General features: G+C 35.3%; 2 protein-coding genes across 3 annotated transcripts in view; one reads left to right on the top strand and one right to left on the bottom strand.

The window, feature by feature from the left end:
* LOC129909831 (neurotrimin) overlaps nucleotides 1-17,587 on the bottom strand; it is a 137,977-nt gene that overhangs the window by 30,804 nt on the left and 89,586 nt on the right. The window lies entirely within an intron of this gene.
* On the top strand, nucleotides 5,278-6,462 carry LOC129909498 (uncharacterized). The gene has a single exon (XM_055986574.1). The coding sequence runs from the start codon at nucleotides 5,278-5,280 to the stop codon at nucleotides 6,460-6,462; it is 1,185 nt and encodes a 394-aa protein (XP_055842549.1).

Consider the following 17,587-nt stretch of genomic DNA (forward strand, 5'->3'; position numbering starts at 1 on the left):
AGCATGAACTTAAATATTGCTTCAACAAGAACTCTTTAAAAAAATAAGTAAATATATTTATGTATAGGTATGTATTTTACGAGTATGTAGTTTGGGAAGTTAAATCAATGTATGTATGGTCTTAGATGTGGTACACTTAGGTACATTATGTAATGTATACAAGTGTTTAGTTATGCATCCATAAACAAATTGAACTTGAGATAATCAATTAAAGGGATGATAGAGAATGCTCAACATTATTTGTCTATCTATCTCAACCAGTTTGTCTTTACAAGAAGTTACAAACTAAACGGGATGCTTTTTGACATTGCCATACCTCAAAACAGCAAAGTTTTTCGATATCCTGCTGTATTTACTAAATATAAAAACAAACAAAAACATTTTTTCTACTTTGCTCCCTTTCAAGGCCAATTTACGGAATTTAAAAAGGCCCCTTTGCAGCAATAAAGTTTTTTTTAGCTTTTTTGTGCAAAATTGTTTGATGACCAAAATCACATTTACGAGTAATAGACAATATTTCGATATCCTTCAAAATTGTCTTGCAAAACTTAATATTTTTATCAGCAAGAACTCGCCTTAATTGGCCTTATTAATTATTCAGCACCAGTTTTTTTTTGTCAAATAATTCGTTAAACCTACTTTTTTATACAAAAATAATTTTCTCAATAGACACTATAAACATTAAGAATGATATAAAGAGGATACTAAATAAAACTTAGGGCCGTAGGTAATGGACGTGGAAGAGATAACAATTAACTAAACGTTGTACATTTTTTTAAAATTTAGATTTGAAAGAAGAAATAATTTAATATTGAAGGGTCAAAACTAAGTCTCTGGGCTGAAAAATATTAAAAGATTATATTTAAAGGCCTCCTTTTCTTAATTTTTTCTCCTTTTAAATCCCTCCCGTGGAACGAGCATCCATTTAATGAAAAAGGTCTATTTTTGAGATTGTACTTGTTTAAAAATATACATAAATAATGGGTTTTCAAAAATTAGGTTTATATGTCTCAAAATAATTTATAAAAATCTGTTACAGAAAACAATGTTTAAAATAAAAACTATTAAATTTTTGTTTGTAATTTCCAAGATTTTTTTAAAATTTTATCTCCATACGCATATTTTTTAAACCTTGTTTTATAAAGATTTTTTTACTACTCTATACCAATGATTGTTTTTTTTTTTCCTAAAAACTCTTCTCTTTGTTTTGAACACTTTGACAATTTAAGTAGCTCTTTCCATTGAATACGTTTGTTCGACCTAGTTATGCATAATTATCTGGAGTGCTAAATCATACTTCAAAATTAGACTTTTTAAAAGCTTGAAGCTATTTTTAAAGTAGCAGAAATATTTAAAGTAGTCAATTATGGACAGGGTGGAGCAAACAATAATTTTATCGTAATGTATTGTTTTTAAAATTCTTTAAACCCCAAAGTTAAAATATGTAAGGAAATATAACTAAGTTGTGCATAGTCATCAACAGAGTTTTTATGTTGTATCTGTCTAGTTCAAACTGCTTCTTTTGAGAATATCTGTTTTTTCTTTTTTTTCTTAAGTGAACATTTTTTAAACTCCAATTTCAAAAACTAATTATTTTCTTATTCTAGATAGCAAATCTATTTGGAAATGCTTAAAATAAAAAAAAGCTAAACTAAATGTTAAGCATACGCCATGGTGACCCAATTTGGTGATGATTGTTTATATGGGCTATATCTTTGCGAATCTTTATCAAACCTTAATAATGATTTACCTACATTTATAAGTTATTATTGATTATAAATTGAGTTAAAATAAAAAAACTAAACAGTAAAAACTAAACTTTAGAAATCAGACTGAAGAATTGCATAACTTTCTGGCCAAGATTATGGGCAACTGAGCTTTTATTTGAGCGTTGACAAGTATTTCAATGTTTTGTTATATGAAATGATATTTGACTTCGATAAAACAATTCAAGGATTTAGTGTTCAGTTGTTTGACTATTTCTTAAATTAACTACAGAATCAAATTAAAGATTGAACAATTTGATTTATTTCATTATTATAGAAATTTGTGGCAAACTTAAAAACTCTCGCCAACATAGTCATAAGGTTATTTAGACGAGTGTTTTTAGACAGTATTAAATTTTTTTTTAGAAGAAAACTCATAAATGGGCCAAATTAGATTTAGGTTATTCGGGAAACATAACGACTACTTCACTAAGTTTATAAAATAGATTTATAAATTGGCATAATGCAGCAGATGATTAAACTTTTCTAAGAAGAAAGAAAACAGTAAAATAAAATAAAAATAACTTGCATTTATGTTTTGTGGACTTTATGAATAAAATTCAATTTAAAAAGTTTTTATGTTAAGCTTTTCTGGCAAGTTTTACATTAAAAATTGAACAACTATTGATTTTAAAAATTCTGCCCGGTTATAAAACAATATAATTGGTGAACATTTTTTGAAGAACAATTCAAAACTTTAATCAAATTAGTACTAACTTCGCCATTTAAAAAAAAAGTTAACGTACCTAATACTGTTTTTAGTACGTAAAACATTTTCATCTCTTGAAGCATACTCATACTCAACAATCCTTAACATGCACAAAACTCTACATCCTTGTGTGACAAAAAACGAAATTGTACTCGTTTTGTTTCTAAAATTGGTTGCATGGTGTACTAATTGGTATAAAGCAGTAACAAAACTGAACAAATGCGTCACAGCTGGCAAATATACTCTATCTTTTTATATCTCATAAAATTAAACAATTAACGCACACCTTTGTTTCTATTATTAATCTCAAAATATTGTGTCTGCAATAACTGCTTTGGAAAAAAACTATAAATTCATAAGCTTAGAAATTGTGAAATCTAACAAAGTATAAAACATGAGACCCAAATGCCAACTAATATACGTGCAAAAAGTACTAAGCATCCAGAGAAAGAGAGAGAGTGAAAGAAAATGAACAAAATTCATCTGTCGGAAAACTTTAGCCATAATAAAATCATTTAATTTAAAGTTGCCATGAATCCCAATATATACAACTTCTTATTAAAAAAGGAAATATCTTTTTGCCAGCCAACAATTTTTAGTGTGCACTTAAGCTCATATAGTTGAGCACACATTTCGACAGATATGATATTTCCTGAAGCTTATACTTATGTAGTATGTATGTGAACGTGAAGGGAAAGGAGGCCTTAAACAAGGCGAGAAATTCTTGATGGAAGCAGATTGTCCCATCGTCAGGAAAATATGGCCCATAAATAATACTCAACATTATTACGTCCCTTTTTATATATTATTTGAAATTTTTGTTAGCTGCATTTTCGATAAATATTATGTGTGCTCATAGTGAATTATTGAGAAATTGACTCGTTTCCTGAAAATTTGTGATATTTTATTAGATGATAAGAAGAGAGAGGCAATAATAATAATATTTTGTAGCAGTTTATTTAAGTTTTCCTTTGTATATATTGAAGCTACATATTTCATAAGGGCAATATAAAGACAAAGGCCAAATAGTTCCTTATTTAAACTCGCTCTGTTAAAGTTTAAGTATAGATGTAAGTTATGGATTTCTTTGAATCAAGGCTTGAGATTACTTTTTTTTGTATATCATTGATTGATGAAAAAAATAGAACCTATCCTACGTTTTGAAGAAAAGGTCAGTTAAAATAGTTTTATTCTGTTGTTAAAATGGTTATTATTATGTATATTATGGTTTGCGGTCTAAGAAGTATTTTAGTTTATTGTTAAAGCAATAAAAATAACAATGAAAACAAAAATTGTTGCAAATGTAACTCTGATGCGCGTGCAAAATGTATGGAATGTACGGAAAAATTTATTTTTTTAATCGAAATACCAGCAAAAGGGTGACTTTATAATAGAATAGGAAACTTGCAAAATATTTTAAATCGTTGACAACAATTTGAGGTGTCCCAACAATTCTTCATATATATAAAATACCACATTTTTCAATAACTTCAGCGTGCGTTAATCACCAACCATCTACATATTTAATATTAATAACATTTGATTAATGTTATTGTATTAAAAATGCAATTATTTTATATATTCAAGCTTTGTTTAGAAAAGACTATTGAAATATGTATTATACATATTTCATTCTTGATTTGAGCTAGTTGTCGTTAGCATCATTTTTTTTATATACGAGTAGATTTAATTGCTTGTAAACCATCACCATTCAATAATGAAAATAATTTGACCAGTAAGTTTTCAAAAAAACTCACAAAATATTACGCATTTTGGAATATAGGTATTAGAGCTCTTGAAACCCGGGTACCCGAAGACCCGCCCGGGTACCCGGGTACTCGAATATCCGGGTATTACCCGGGTAGCACCCGGGTACCCGGGTACCCGAAATACCCGAGTACCCGGGTCCTTAAAATACTCGGGTATCCGGGTACCCGTGTACCCGAGTGTTTTCAACAGCTCGTGTAACCAAGTAAATTCGCGTAAAACAAAACTTTTTTTTGTGTTTTTTTTTATTTTGCTATAATTTATTAACCTGGTTGACACTTTTTGGGAATTTGTTTGGCATTTAAAGAGTTTCCTGGTTGAACCAATGTACAAAGATATGACCAATTTGGTCATGTACCAATTTTACCTATGAAATAAGGTTGCTTTATAAAAGTTCCAATTTTAAAAGTGGCAGCCCTATATTTTTCATTATAGTTATCAACTAACAATGCCAAACAATCTTCTTAAAAGTGTCAACTAGGTTAATAAATTATAGCAAAATATGAAAAAATAAGAAAAAACGAGAAACTAAATTTTTTATTTGCGTATTAATCCAGTTAAATAAGGGTTTAACCTCGGAATGAATGTTAGTAGAAATTTTTTTTGCTCAATATCTTCCTTTTTCCATTCTATAACATAGCTCGGCAAAAATCCGTGTATCAAACCCTCCTAGTGGGTGCCGGGCGGTAATGATCACCACAGTTTTATCTTGTACGTTTTTGGCAAGATGGTGATCAGCTAAGGTCAGGTTGCATAGCTGTATTGTTCTTAACTCCTCAATAGTTAAATAATCAGAAATGCAATTTTACCATCGATACAAGGTTCCTAATTTTCAGTGGTGGGGTGAGCGTGCACATAATCCGTGCCGAAGAAATGGAAGGCTGGGGGATAAACCAGTCGTGAACGAGCTCTTTCGGATGCCTTGGCAGGATCCGTCATAATTTTTGCCTTGCCCCGGTAATCGGCTCTGCCGGGGTTGACCTTTTCTTTCCGACCTACTCGTGGGACCTTAATTTATTTTCAAATCTTTTTAAAATGGACGAAGACAAGACAGACGTAACAACATCCGAATTGGAGGATGAACTCTTGGCATCGAGCCAAGAGACCATTGTGGATAGCTCGGAGACTGCTAGAAGTGCTAGCGCTCCTAAGCAACCTCCACACCCCGGAAGCACAGCTAGTACAAGTAGTACCTCTGTGCCTCGACCATATAAAGCCCAAACAAATCCGTCGGGTAGCAGTGCTACCGACAAAAACCTCAAAACAGCGAGTTTGCATCGTAGAGTGGACTTCAAGAGGGCTACCTTCTTTCTTAGCAAGATTGCTAAAAATAAGGAAGCTGGAACTCCACACGAAAAAGATGCCGCTGATAAAATCAGGTACGAAAAAATTGTTGAAGAGTACAACAATCTTTTTGTTCATCCCGAAAAGACCGCCAAGAGAAATAGATCTCTTGAGGAGGGTAACCCTCCTCAAAAGAAAGCTAAAACCGGCGGCACCAAAAAGAAAGGGCCACCTCAGGGAGCGGCGCAATCGCGCACTTTAAGTGAGATCGTCAGGGACGATCTTCAAGTGGCGATTGTAGATGAGCTCTCCACTGACAACAAAGGTCTGATGTCAGTGTGGAACTCCATCGAGGCCAAACTCTCTGAGATGGTCTTCCTCTACACCCTATCGGCAAATGAGGGTCCCTACCCTAGTTTCGACTCTGGTGAGATGCTCAGGGGATACAGGGTAATTAAGTGCGAGGATGGGTTTTCTAGGGATTTCCTTAGTAAAAGTGTTGATAAGATCAGCACTAAATGGGATGGTTTGAAGCTCAAGCTTATCCCAGCTAAGGAGATTCCTAAACAACCACTGGCTCGCATTTGGCTGCCCCTCATGAGTATCAAGCCAAGTGGAACGGAGCTGATCCGCAGTCTTCAGAGGTTAAACCCGCTGATTCCGATGCATGACTGGGCAGTCATTAAGACTGAAGAGCCGCAAAAGAACAGCGCGTCTTACCTTCTGAGGATCTGCGAGGTTAGTCGTGGGGCTCTCGAAAAAGCCGACTTTAAACTCCGCTTTGGCATTAGGAATGCCAAAATAAAGATTCTGCAAAGTCAGGAAGCGGACCCTAACCTAGTTGAGGATATCGTCGAGGATGACGATACCCCCAAAGAGGCAGGGTTCTCCGGCGAGAGGCTGGTAATTGACGATGCAGAATCCGATATAAATTAAAAACATGCTGCACGTCGTTCAGGTTAATCTGAAGCACTCTAAATGTGCTTCAGATAACCTGAGAGTTTTTCTAAGGGAGGAAAACTTTGATGTGGGCATCATACAAGAGCCCTGGATTAATGGCCTCCGAGTGAGAGGTCTCCAAGACAGCCAATATGACCTTTTTTACAAGCCCGTCAGTTCGAGCCAAGGTAAGCCAAGAACATGTATTTTAGCTAAAAAACACTTAAAAGCTTTTTTGTGTCCCAATCTTAGCACCTCTGATTTGACCGTTGTCAAATTAGAGGGTTCAAATACTGATGGACTACTTTTGGCATCTGCGTACATGGCACATGACCAGCAGTCACCGCCGGAGGAAGTACGTAGGCTGACAACTCAAGCCAGTACAATGAAGACAAGCCTACTCATCGGGTGTGACGCAAATGCACGTCATACTCTTTGGGGTAGTTCTGAGATCAATGAACGAGGTGAGTCTTTATTTGATTATATCATTGAAAATAACCTTACTCTTTGCAATAGAGGTACTACTCCAACATTCACGTTTCCTAGTTCAAGGAACTATGAAGGATGGGAGGATGTACTAGACATCACTATTACAAATAGCAACTTCAATTTGCAGGTTGAAAATTGGAGAGTATCCCCTTTAAAATCCTTTTCAGACCATAGTTGGATTCTGTTCCAACTTAAGTTTGAAACCAAAATCCCACCCCCTTATAGAAATCCCAAAAGAACTGACTGGAAGAATTTCGGTCAAGTTTTTAGTGCAAAGTTACGCAATATACCCAATATAAATACAGATTCGGTGGATGAGCTCGAATCAAAGGTAATGACCTTTGAACGAGCAATGATCACTGCCTTTAAAGTCTCTTGTCCGGTGAGACATAGTAGCAAAATATTTCCCCCTTGGTGGAACGAAGACCTGTCTAATCTGAGGAAAATGACTAGAACAATCTTCAACATCTGCCATAAACACAAATTCTATGAACCCTATAAAGATTGCTTAAGAGTCTACAAGCGTAGCATAGCATCAGCCAAAAAGGAAAGCTGGGAGGAATACTGTCACTCCATAGAAGATATTAAGGATTCTGCCAGGCTTAGCAAGGTTTTATCGAGGGAACACTCAAATCCCTCGTTTCTTAAAAAGTCTGACGGATCCTGGACAATATCTCCAGCTGAATCCTTAGAATTATTAATGACTACTCATTTTCCGGGGTGCGTTGATAGCACCTCTGAAGTGAACATAAATCCCACTTTGCTATCAGTTACGACTGAGCAAGTAAACCTCCTGATAACAAAAGAAAATATAGCTTGGGCTATTAACACTTTCTCTCCGTACAAATCCCCAGGCCCTGATGGTATTCTGCCCATTATGCTGCAAAATCAGCAAGAGATAGCAGTTCCATGGCTTGAAAAAATCTTTAAAGGCTGCCTTCTTCTTAATCATGTGCCCAAGTCTTGGAGACAAGTTAGCGTGGTTTTCATACCCAAAGTGGGCAAAAGAGGACATGAATCCGCGAAGGATTTCCGGCCAATAAGTTTAACATCTTTCTTACTTAAATCCTTAGAACGAATCTTAGAAACTCATATTAGAGACATTTTTAAAAGATGTCCTCTAGCCAGTTCGCAGCACGCTTATATGAGGGGCAAATCTACGGAAACAGCCCTCCATGAAGTCGTTCGAACAATTGAGAACTCGTTACACTTTAAAGAATATACCCTAGCTACCTTCTTGGATGTAGAGGGAGCTTTTAACAATGTCCTAACCGAATCTATTCTCGAAGCCCTAGTGACTTTTGAAGTAGAAGACTATATCAGAAGTTGGATTATTTCAATGCTAAAAGAGAGAAGAATTCAAGCAAGCTTAGGAAATTCTAACTGTTTTAAATGCGTTAATAGGGGTACGCCTCAGGGTGGCGTTCTTTCCCCACTGTTATGGCTCCTTGTCATGAACAATATCCTCGTGAAGCTTGAGAGAAGTGGAGTGAAGGCAGTGGCATATGCGGATGATCTGGTTGTACTTGTATCAGGAAAGTTTTTACCTGTGATCAGTGAAATGACTGACTCGGCTTTGAGAAAAGTTAGCAACTGGGCTACAAGCTGTGGCCTAGGAGTTAATCAAAGTAAAACGGAACTGATGCTTTTTACAACTAAAACCAAAATCCCTGTCTTCCCTCTACCTCAGCTCAACGGCCAAATCTTATCACTTTCTTCTAGCGCCAAATATTTAGGTGTAATTTTGGACACTAAACTGAGCTGGAAGCTTAATATAGAAGAGCGGGTTAGAAAAGCGAGCATTGCTTTCTATGCCTGCAGTAAAACCTTTGGGAAAAAATGGGGTCTTAAATCAAAAATGATTCTATGGACTTACACAGCGGTTGTACGACCCATTCTTACCTACGGCGCCATTGTTTGGTGGCCTGCACTCAGTAAAGCTTATAACATCAACAAACTTAAGAAAATCCAGAGAACAGCAAGCGTAGGGACGACTGGAGCCCTCCGGTCGTGCCCCACGGAGGCTCTAAACGTTCTCTTGCACCTCTTACCCATAGACCTTCATATCAAATACCAGGTCTCTTGTAGCGTTTTAAGGCTAAAAGAAACAGGTAGTTGGAAGGCAAAATCTTTTGGTCACAGTGACACAACAAATTTAATACCATCGGATATGCTTCTGACACCCACGGACTACTGCACCCCTATTTTGAATACTGTAATGAATTGCAAGGTCAGCTTCCCGTCGAGATCAGACTGGGAAGAGGGCATTGTGACGAGAGGCTTCGACACCTGCATTTTCACTGATGGCTCAAAAATGGACTGTGGGGTCGGTTCGGGTGTCTACTATGAATCCCTCAATATCTCAAAATCCTTTCGACTACCAAACTTTGCAAGTGTATTCCAAGCGGAATTGCTGGCAATTAAAGAAGCTTGCAAATTACTTAGAGTATATCCGAATCAAAACCAAAATATAGCTATACTAACAGATAGTCAGGCAGCTATAAAAGCAATTGCTTCGGTCACGACATCCTCCAAATTGGTTCAGCAGTGCAGAGAGGAACTCTCATTGCTGAGTGAAAGCCTCACAATCACTCTCATCTGGATCCCAGGTCACAGTGGTTTTGAAGGCAATGAAAAGGCGGATGAACTGGCCAGGCAAGGATCAGCCCTTCATGAGTCACTAGCAGAAATAGTCAACATTCCCATAGGAGTCATGAAGGGCGATATCTTCTTAAAATACCTAACAAAAGCTAACAATAGGTGGCACAACTTGACTAGCTGCGTCATATCCAGAAAAATCTGGCCCACCTATAATAAATCCAAAACATATGACCTAATCTCTAGACCCAGAAAAGATATTAGCAGAATCGTTGCGGTGTGTACAGGACATTGGCCGATAGGGGAACATGCAGCAAAGTTGGGTATACCGCACAATACCTACTGTCGCAGCTGCTTGGACCAGCAAGAAAAAGAAACGGTCTACCATTTCCTATGTCAATGTCCCGCCCTTGCTAGGAATAGAGCACTCTCTCTGGGGAGCGAATTCTTTAATGTCATAGATAACATCTCAGAATCAAAGATCAAAGACTTGATCTCGTTCCTAAATGCAACAAAGTGGATTTAGGACTGCCTAACACTTGTTTTTCCCTTTTTTAAAAAACCAATTAAAAAATGTATTTCAAATAAATCCAATTATCACTCACAGGTTTCATAAGTTTTGGTATCAAAACGGCGCATCCTGCGCTAATTGGGTCAATCAAACATGGTTGCCTTGACCGCCATCTCTACCTACCTACCTACCATAACATATCTCAAAAGTCTAGAAAAATCTCATGTCCGCTTGTCGCGATTTCAAGGTCATATCGCGAAATGGAGATTTTCAAAATTAGCAAAAATAGGCTATGGTAGTATATACACATATGATACATGATTTCAAGGTATTTTTTAATGCTGATTCCAAAAAATCTAAAATCAAGACAATCTGACGTCTCTGGAAAAAGTTATACCTGTTTTTCATCTGTCAACTCATATTATTATAACAGTTGCAAACTTACTGCCGAAAAACCCTTAAAAGTTATGGTAGATGAACCAAATTTGGCATGAAGATTTTAGAATCCATCATTATTAAAAATCAAAACAATCCCTTACAAAAAATATATATACCTACGATATAATGGTATTTTTTGATGGAGGGGCAAATTTTAGGATATGCACTAAAGAAGATTCTTGTTCATCTTAGGAATTAGTGCAAATAGGCTAATTTTTTCATTTTAATCTTTGTTTGGATATTCTTTAACTATCCTCAAAAATCTAAAAAAAATCTCATGTCCACAAGTCCTAATTTTCTTGGTTTGAAAATAAGGAAAATAAGATGAAAAACATACACTGAAAATAATAAATTTCGTAATATTACGAAAATCGTTTCATACACTACATTTTCGTTGGCCCAACGAAACTTTCGTTGGCTCAACGAAAATATGTAATTTTTCGTAATATGAAAACCTTCATCAATTAATGAAAACGTTTCATACACTTTTTCTCCCCCTTTAGAGTCGAAAAATCCATTTTAATGAAAAAATTCATCATTTAACGAAAAATTTCATACTCATTTTAGAGAATAAAAAAATTAATTCGATCCTTACTTGATCACAATTTTAATTGAGTAACGAAAAAATTCATAAACTTATGAAGTTCAACATTATAACTAACGAAAATCTTCATCAGTTTATGAATATAAATAATTGGCTTATGAAAATTCTTCATAGACTAATGAAATTTTGCATCGGCTTATGAAAAAATACATCAGTTAACGAAAATAAATCGTTGTCTTTCGAAAAAAAGGTAGACTAACGTGTATACAGAGCACGCTGTATTTTCGTTTATTGTGTGCATTTCTGGTAGTCACAGTGTAAGTGTATATTCAACCCCCAAAGTGCGAAGACCTATCACGCGGAATAATATATATACAAAACATATTGTGTGCTGAAAAAGTTTTAAATAATTATGTTAATGTTTAGTTTAAAATATTATAACCGGATCCTTACCAAGAAGATTAAAAAAAAAAATCCTTTTAACTGGAACTTGGATCATTTACTCGGGAATTATACAGGTAAGATAAATAATTGTAAACTACCTAACTCCCAATAATTTTGATTATGTTTCACCCTTTCAAAAAGAAAAAAACGTTTTCGTCACCGATCTCAAAAGAGTGGAAGAGTGGATGAACGATGAGATAGTAAGTATCATTCGATTATTGTTTCCTATATTATTTGATAAAAAAAAACAATATTTTTGTCTCTTATAATATTCTAACTTTTTTGTTTGTTTTTCTATTTAAGTTTTATTTCAGATTCCAAAGATGTCATCCTAATGCACCTTATACATGGGACTGGTTCTAAAGGACAATTACATATAAAAATCCCATGAAGCTTTCCTATATACGTGGAACACCTCAAAAGCCGATCATCAAGCCATTCGTATTTTTGTGTTCAATGTTTTTAATTTAGGATGATTAAAAATTTAAATTAAAATTTTCTTTTTGTATGGTAAAAAATTTTCGCTCCGCTCCACTTCTTTTGAATTTCAGGTTTTTTATTCCAAAATTTAGGGAAGAAAAATGGACGAAAAAATTCTAGGTTTATGAAAATAAAGTAAGTATATTCTTCTAAAAGGATAATTATTACAACGAAAGGTTTCGTAAGCTGACAAAAAAATTACGTGATTTATGAAAATATTTATAAATTCAATGAAAAGTTTCGTTAGCTAACGAATATTTTTTCGTAATTTTATTAAAATATTCATAAAATTAACGAAAAAATTCGTTAGCTTACGAAAGTTCTTTCATAAATTAATCAAAAAATACATTGACTAACGAAAAATATCACCGTGTTTAATTAAGTTTTACGTTAATTGATGAAAACTTTCGTAAAGTGATGTAAAAATTCATTAATTCGCGATCAAAAATTTTTATGAAAAATTTCATTAAAATACGACAGTTTTCGTTAGTTGATGAAGTTCTTCATTAACGTATAAAAGCCATTTCGTTGAGCCAATTAAATTTTTCACCGGCTGAAAATTAATTAAATTTTCGTTGGCTCAACGAATTTTTTCGTTATATTTACGTAAGGATTTGGTTCAGTGTAGGTATAACTTTTTCCAGAGACGTCAGATTGTATTTTGAGGACCCGGGTACCCGGGTATTTCGAGTACCCGGGTAATACCCGGGTAGCATTGGACCCGGGTATTACCCGGGTAGAATCAAGAGCCCTAATAGGTATACGACCAGATCCTTAGTTTAGACAAGTCGAATCTCAACTTTATACATGTGGAACAAATTTAACTTTCGACCTTTAACAGAATGAACATGTTTTCAACATTGATACGATAACATTATTAAAACCGAAGAAGTTTCCCGTGCCTGGTCTTGATATGGACAAAAAAGTTCTAAAAAGTGGATCTCAAAGCAATTGTTGAAGACTTGCTGTGCGTTACTAATCTAATAATTGCTGATGAATTTGTCCAACAGAAGAAACAAAACGAAAATCAATCTGATTTTTTTAAATTTTGTAAAGAATTCAATGAAATTTCAAATCATTCTAATAAACTTTTTTAATCTCTTTTAATATTGGATGCCATGAAATTAAAACATTTTGCTGCATTTCTAGTATCTAGGAACGAGCCAAACGTAGCTCTTGGAGAAACTTCTGTAGTACTATCGAATGTACTAACCATTCGGCGAGACTACGGAGCATTCTCTCCAAGACGAATACTTCTATAGGGTCCCTAAAGGGGCCTGATAATCGATGGACAGAATCCTGTCAAGACAGTCTAAAACTCCTGGTGGAAGCCCACTTCCCAGGTTGTAACTCTGAATTGGACAATGATTCCACAAACTCTTTGCACTCAATATGTGAAATTCCTAGAGAAATTATTACGAAAGAAAAGTTGATCTGGGCCATTAACTCCTTCTCTCCTTATAAATCTCCAGGCCTAGACGGCGTCTTCCCTTTGATGCTGCAAAAAAGTAGTGAATTCATTATTCCATACCTGATCACAATATTCCAAAATAGCCTACAATTGGGGTATGTCCCTAAAATATGGCGTGAAGTCAAAGTTGTCTTTATACCAAAAGCTGGTAAATCCAGTTACACAGAACCCAAAGATTTCAGACCTATCAGTCTAACTTCTTTTACACTCAAAACACTTGAAAGGTTAATCGATATACATATCCGCAGTTATTTAATACCGGAGACTATATCACCCTTTCAGCATGCATACACAAAAGGTAGAAGTGTAGAGACAGCTTTACACTGCGCAGTCAGAACAATAGAAAAGTCACTTGTGGTTAAAGAATATACCCTCGCAGCATTTCTAGACATAGAAGGAGCATTCAATAATGTTCATAACAGTGCAATTGAAAAAGCACTCACTGATCTTAAAATAGAAGACACGGTCATAAAATGGATCGTGTGCATGTTAAAAAACAGACAAATAAATAGTGAATTAGGTGGGTCACATATAAAAATGTACGCATCTAGAGGAACCCCACAAGGGGGTATTCTATCACCTCTTCTTTGGATTTTGGTGATGAATGAGATTCTCATCAAATTGAAAAACAGCGGCGTCAAGGTTATAGCCTACGCAGATGATCTAGCTCTTCTAGCGACAGGTAAATACCTAACCACTGTAAGCGAACAATTAGAAAGCGCATTATCCCAGGTCAGTAACTGGACCAGGAGATGCGGTCTTAAAGTAAACCCCCTTAAAACAGAACTGGTACTTTTCACAAACAGAAGGAAAATTCCTCCTTTTGCAGTGCCAAAAATTGATGGCACCCCACTTAAGATTTCGGATTAAGCGAAATATCTCGGAGTGATCTTGGATAAGAAACTTAACTGGGGTCCAAACATTCAAGAAAGATATAAGAAAGCCACGTTTGCACTCTACTCATGTAATAGAATTCTTGGCAGAAACTGGGGACCAAATCCTAAAATAATCATGTGGATGTATACCGCCATTGTCAGACCCATTCTGACTTATGGCAGTTTAGTCTGGTGGCAAGCTCTGGAGAAATCCACGAACTTGAAGACCCTAACCAAAGTACAAAGAGGAGCTTGCATTAGTACTACGGGGGTGATGAGGTCCACTCCAACCGCGGGTCTGGAAGCAATCCTTAATCTCACTCCCTTAGATCTATTTGTACAAGAATTGGCAGCGAACAGCACCCTACGACTCAGTCAAACCAACATTTGGAATACTAGTCAAAACGGCCATACTACGATCCTTTCTAACTACGTTGGCTACAACGTTAGTACAGATTACATGACCCCCTACTTAGACTTTAACAAATCTTTTAATGTCAGTTTCCCTAACAGACAAGATTGGGAAAACGGTATACCTTTCTCAAATGAGTCGACTATCGCCATCTTTACCGATGGTTCGAAAATGAACACTTCCAAGCCGAGATATTGGCAGTGAAAAATGCTGCTAAACAAATATCCATGATGGCGATATCACCTGCTGACATCACCTTTTTCATTGATAGCCAAGCGGCAATAAAAGCGATTTCTGCCACCTTAATCAAGTCTAAGCTTGTTTCTTGCTGTCGCGAAGAGCTTAGGGTTCTTGGTATGCAGCATAATGTAAGACTCTGCTGGGTTCCCGGCCACAGTGATGTGTTCGGAAACGAAAAAGCGGATGAGCTTGCAAGGGAGGGCTCAGTGCTTGATCCCTCTCTCATAGACCTTAACATTAGAATCCCACAATGTGAAATAAGGCGAAATATCGTCAACAAGATTTCACAAAAAACCAACGACAGATGGAACCTCCTAGAAACCTGCGGTCACACCAGGAAACTATGGCCGAACTTCGACGAGAAAAAATCAAATAAGATCTTACTACTTAGTAAGCCTTCTTTAAGATCCCTAATAGGCGTCTTAACGGGTCATAACCTACTAGGATACCACAAAAAGAAAATGGGGCTTTGTACGGATGATCTATGCAGAGGCTGCGGTAATGAGGACGAACAGGAAAACACTGTTCACTTCCTCTGTCACTGCCCAGCACTCTGTCGCACTAGGAAAAAATTCTTAGGAAACTACTTCTTTAATGAATTAGAAGAACTATCGGAACTCTCAGGCAATAGCCTACTGAACTTTTTCAAGTCCTCCAAATGGCTCGAACAACCATAGCATTCATAGGTTAACACTTTTTTTTTTTTTTTTTTTTCATGAAGTTACAATACTTCAGGGTATCACAAGGGATCTACATTGATCTAAGTGTGACGGTAACAATATCAACTGTCAGCCCACATAACCTAACCTACCTAACCTAGTATCTAGGAAACCATCGATTCTGCTTCCACAAAGCTTTCGGAAGTTATAACATTTCGCTGAATTTTCCTACTGATGATAATAAAAATTTACCAAATTAAATTTTTACCATCATAGGATTCAAAATCTTCCAAGACAACTTTAATGAAATGTTCCGAAAGTTAATTGCTAGTCCATTGTTAGGAAAAATTTCGCTAAGATCGTCGCAAGTGGCTTTAATTATTTTAATTATTTTGGGATTTTTACTGGCTCTATAATGTTTTGGGGTAAACAAATTTCTAGGTTTTAATCAAAATAAAAAAAAAAAAGATACAAAATATTTTTTATACCTACTCATATAAAAAATGTTGTTTTCGAGAATTTCTTCTCATCTTCATTTTTAAAGCAAATCAAAAAAGTGCTTTGTGTCATGTCGGTCGGTCTGTGCGTCACAATAGGGAAAACTCCAAAAAGCTGGCATTTAATCAAATCATGAAGTTGAGCTTTTGAGCTTTTGTCTAGTTTAAGATTATTTTTTTTTCTTACTACAATTTGCTCCCAGTGTGAATTGTTGATTTTAAGTTAGTGACGTCACTTTCTATAAATACTCGGTTTTTTGGTAAAAATTGAGAGTTATAAAGATATCTAAATAATTTAATTCGTTCATTTATAAAATGTGTACTCACGATAAAAAAAATATTTGAAAGAAAAATAAATTTAATAAATTTATTTAAAAAAAAAAAAAATTATAATAAAATAATAAAAAAAAAAACATACAACGTTTCAAAAGTGGCAACCCTAATTGTTGTTTTTATGATAGCAATTGTATCACTATTTTATAAAAGGCATTAAAAGTTTAAATCAAACTGATTCGAGGATTTTTCGAGAAATTTCCAAAAATAAAAGAAAAAGGTATGGGTGGTTGCCTAAAAATGGGCGTGGCCATTCGAAATTTTGGCTATTTACTAACATTTGTATCAGTAAGATTTGTTTTTAATATCAAGTGTTTTACTCTTTTAGGTTGATTTAATGCCAGCCAGGAGACCACCGAAAAACTCCTCCGATTCTTTTTAAAGCGACAGTTTCGTCTACCAGACACAACGCCAAATTACATGCTTCTTATCGAAACCGGATTGTCACCCCTGTACCTTACATCACTTAAGATGCATTTCAACTACATTGTCAAACTCATGAACAGCCACAACGACAAAATTGCTAGGAAAATTGCAGTCAATATTATAAGATCCCAAAGTTCTTGTTTTGAAGAATGGAAAAATTTAGCAGACATGTGTGAAATACCGTTCAGTTTGACGTTGGAAAATGTGGCAGAGTGGAAGCCATTTCTCTGTAATCTACTTGAACGGCTCCATTACACAGAAAAAAATATGACCCGCTAAAAACTAACAGATTGCCATATTGTTTTACCGTCCATACATTTCATAAGGAAATCTTATTAAAATCAACGATTAATAAGGTTTTTTTAAGGAGATTTCTTATTATTTTTATAGAGAAAATCTTATTAAAATTTGACTGAAAAGTTGATTTTTTTTGCAACTTAGCACTAGAACAAAAATCGCGATCAATATTTTCATGGCAGGTTGGTTCAGGTGGTAAGGTGGGCGAAAAATGATTTGAAGTCTCCAGTTCGATTCCCAGCCTGGTCATCGTTTTTTTTATTTTTTTGCAGATTTTAAAACAATAAGGAAAACCCGATTGTTTTAATAAGGTTTCCTTCTTGGATGAAAACCATAGAGAAATCTTATTGTTTTTGTTTTATTTTATGTGGTCTATTTTTCTCTGTGTACAAAGCAAGAGATAACAGT

The sequence above is a fragment of the Episyrphus balteatus genome, chromosome 2, assembly GCF_945859705.1.
Source record: "Episyrphus balteatus chromosome 2, idEpiBalt1.1, whole genome shotgun sequence".
NCBI classification, from domain to species: Eukaryota; Metazoa; Arthropoda; class Insecta; order Diptera; family Syrphidae; genus Episyrphus; species Episyrphus balteatus.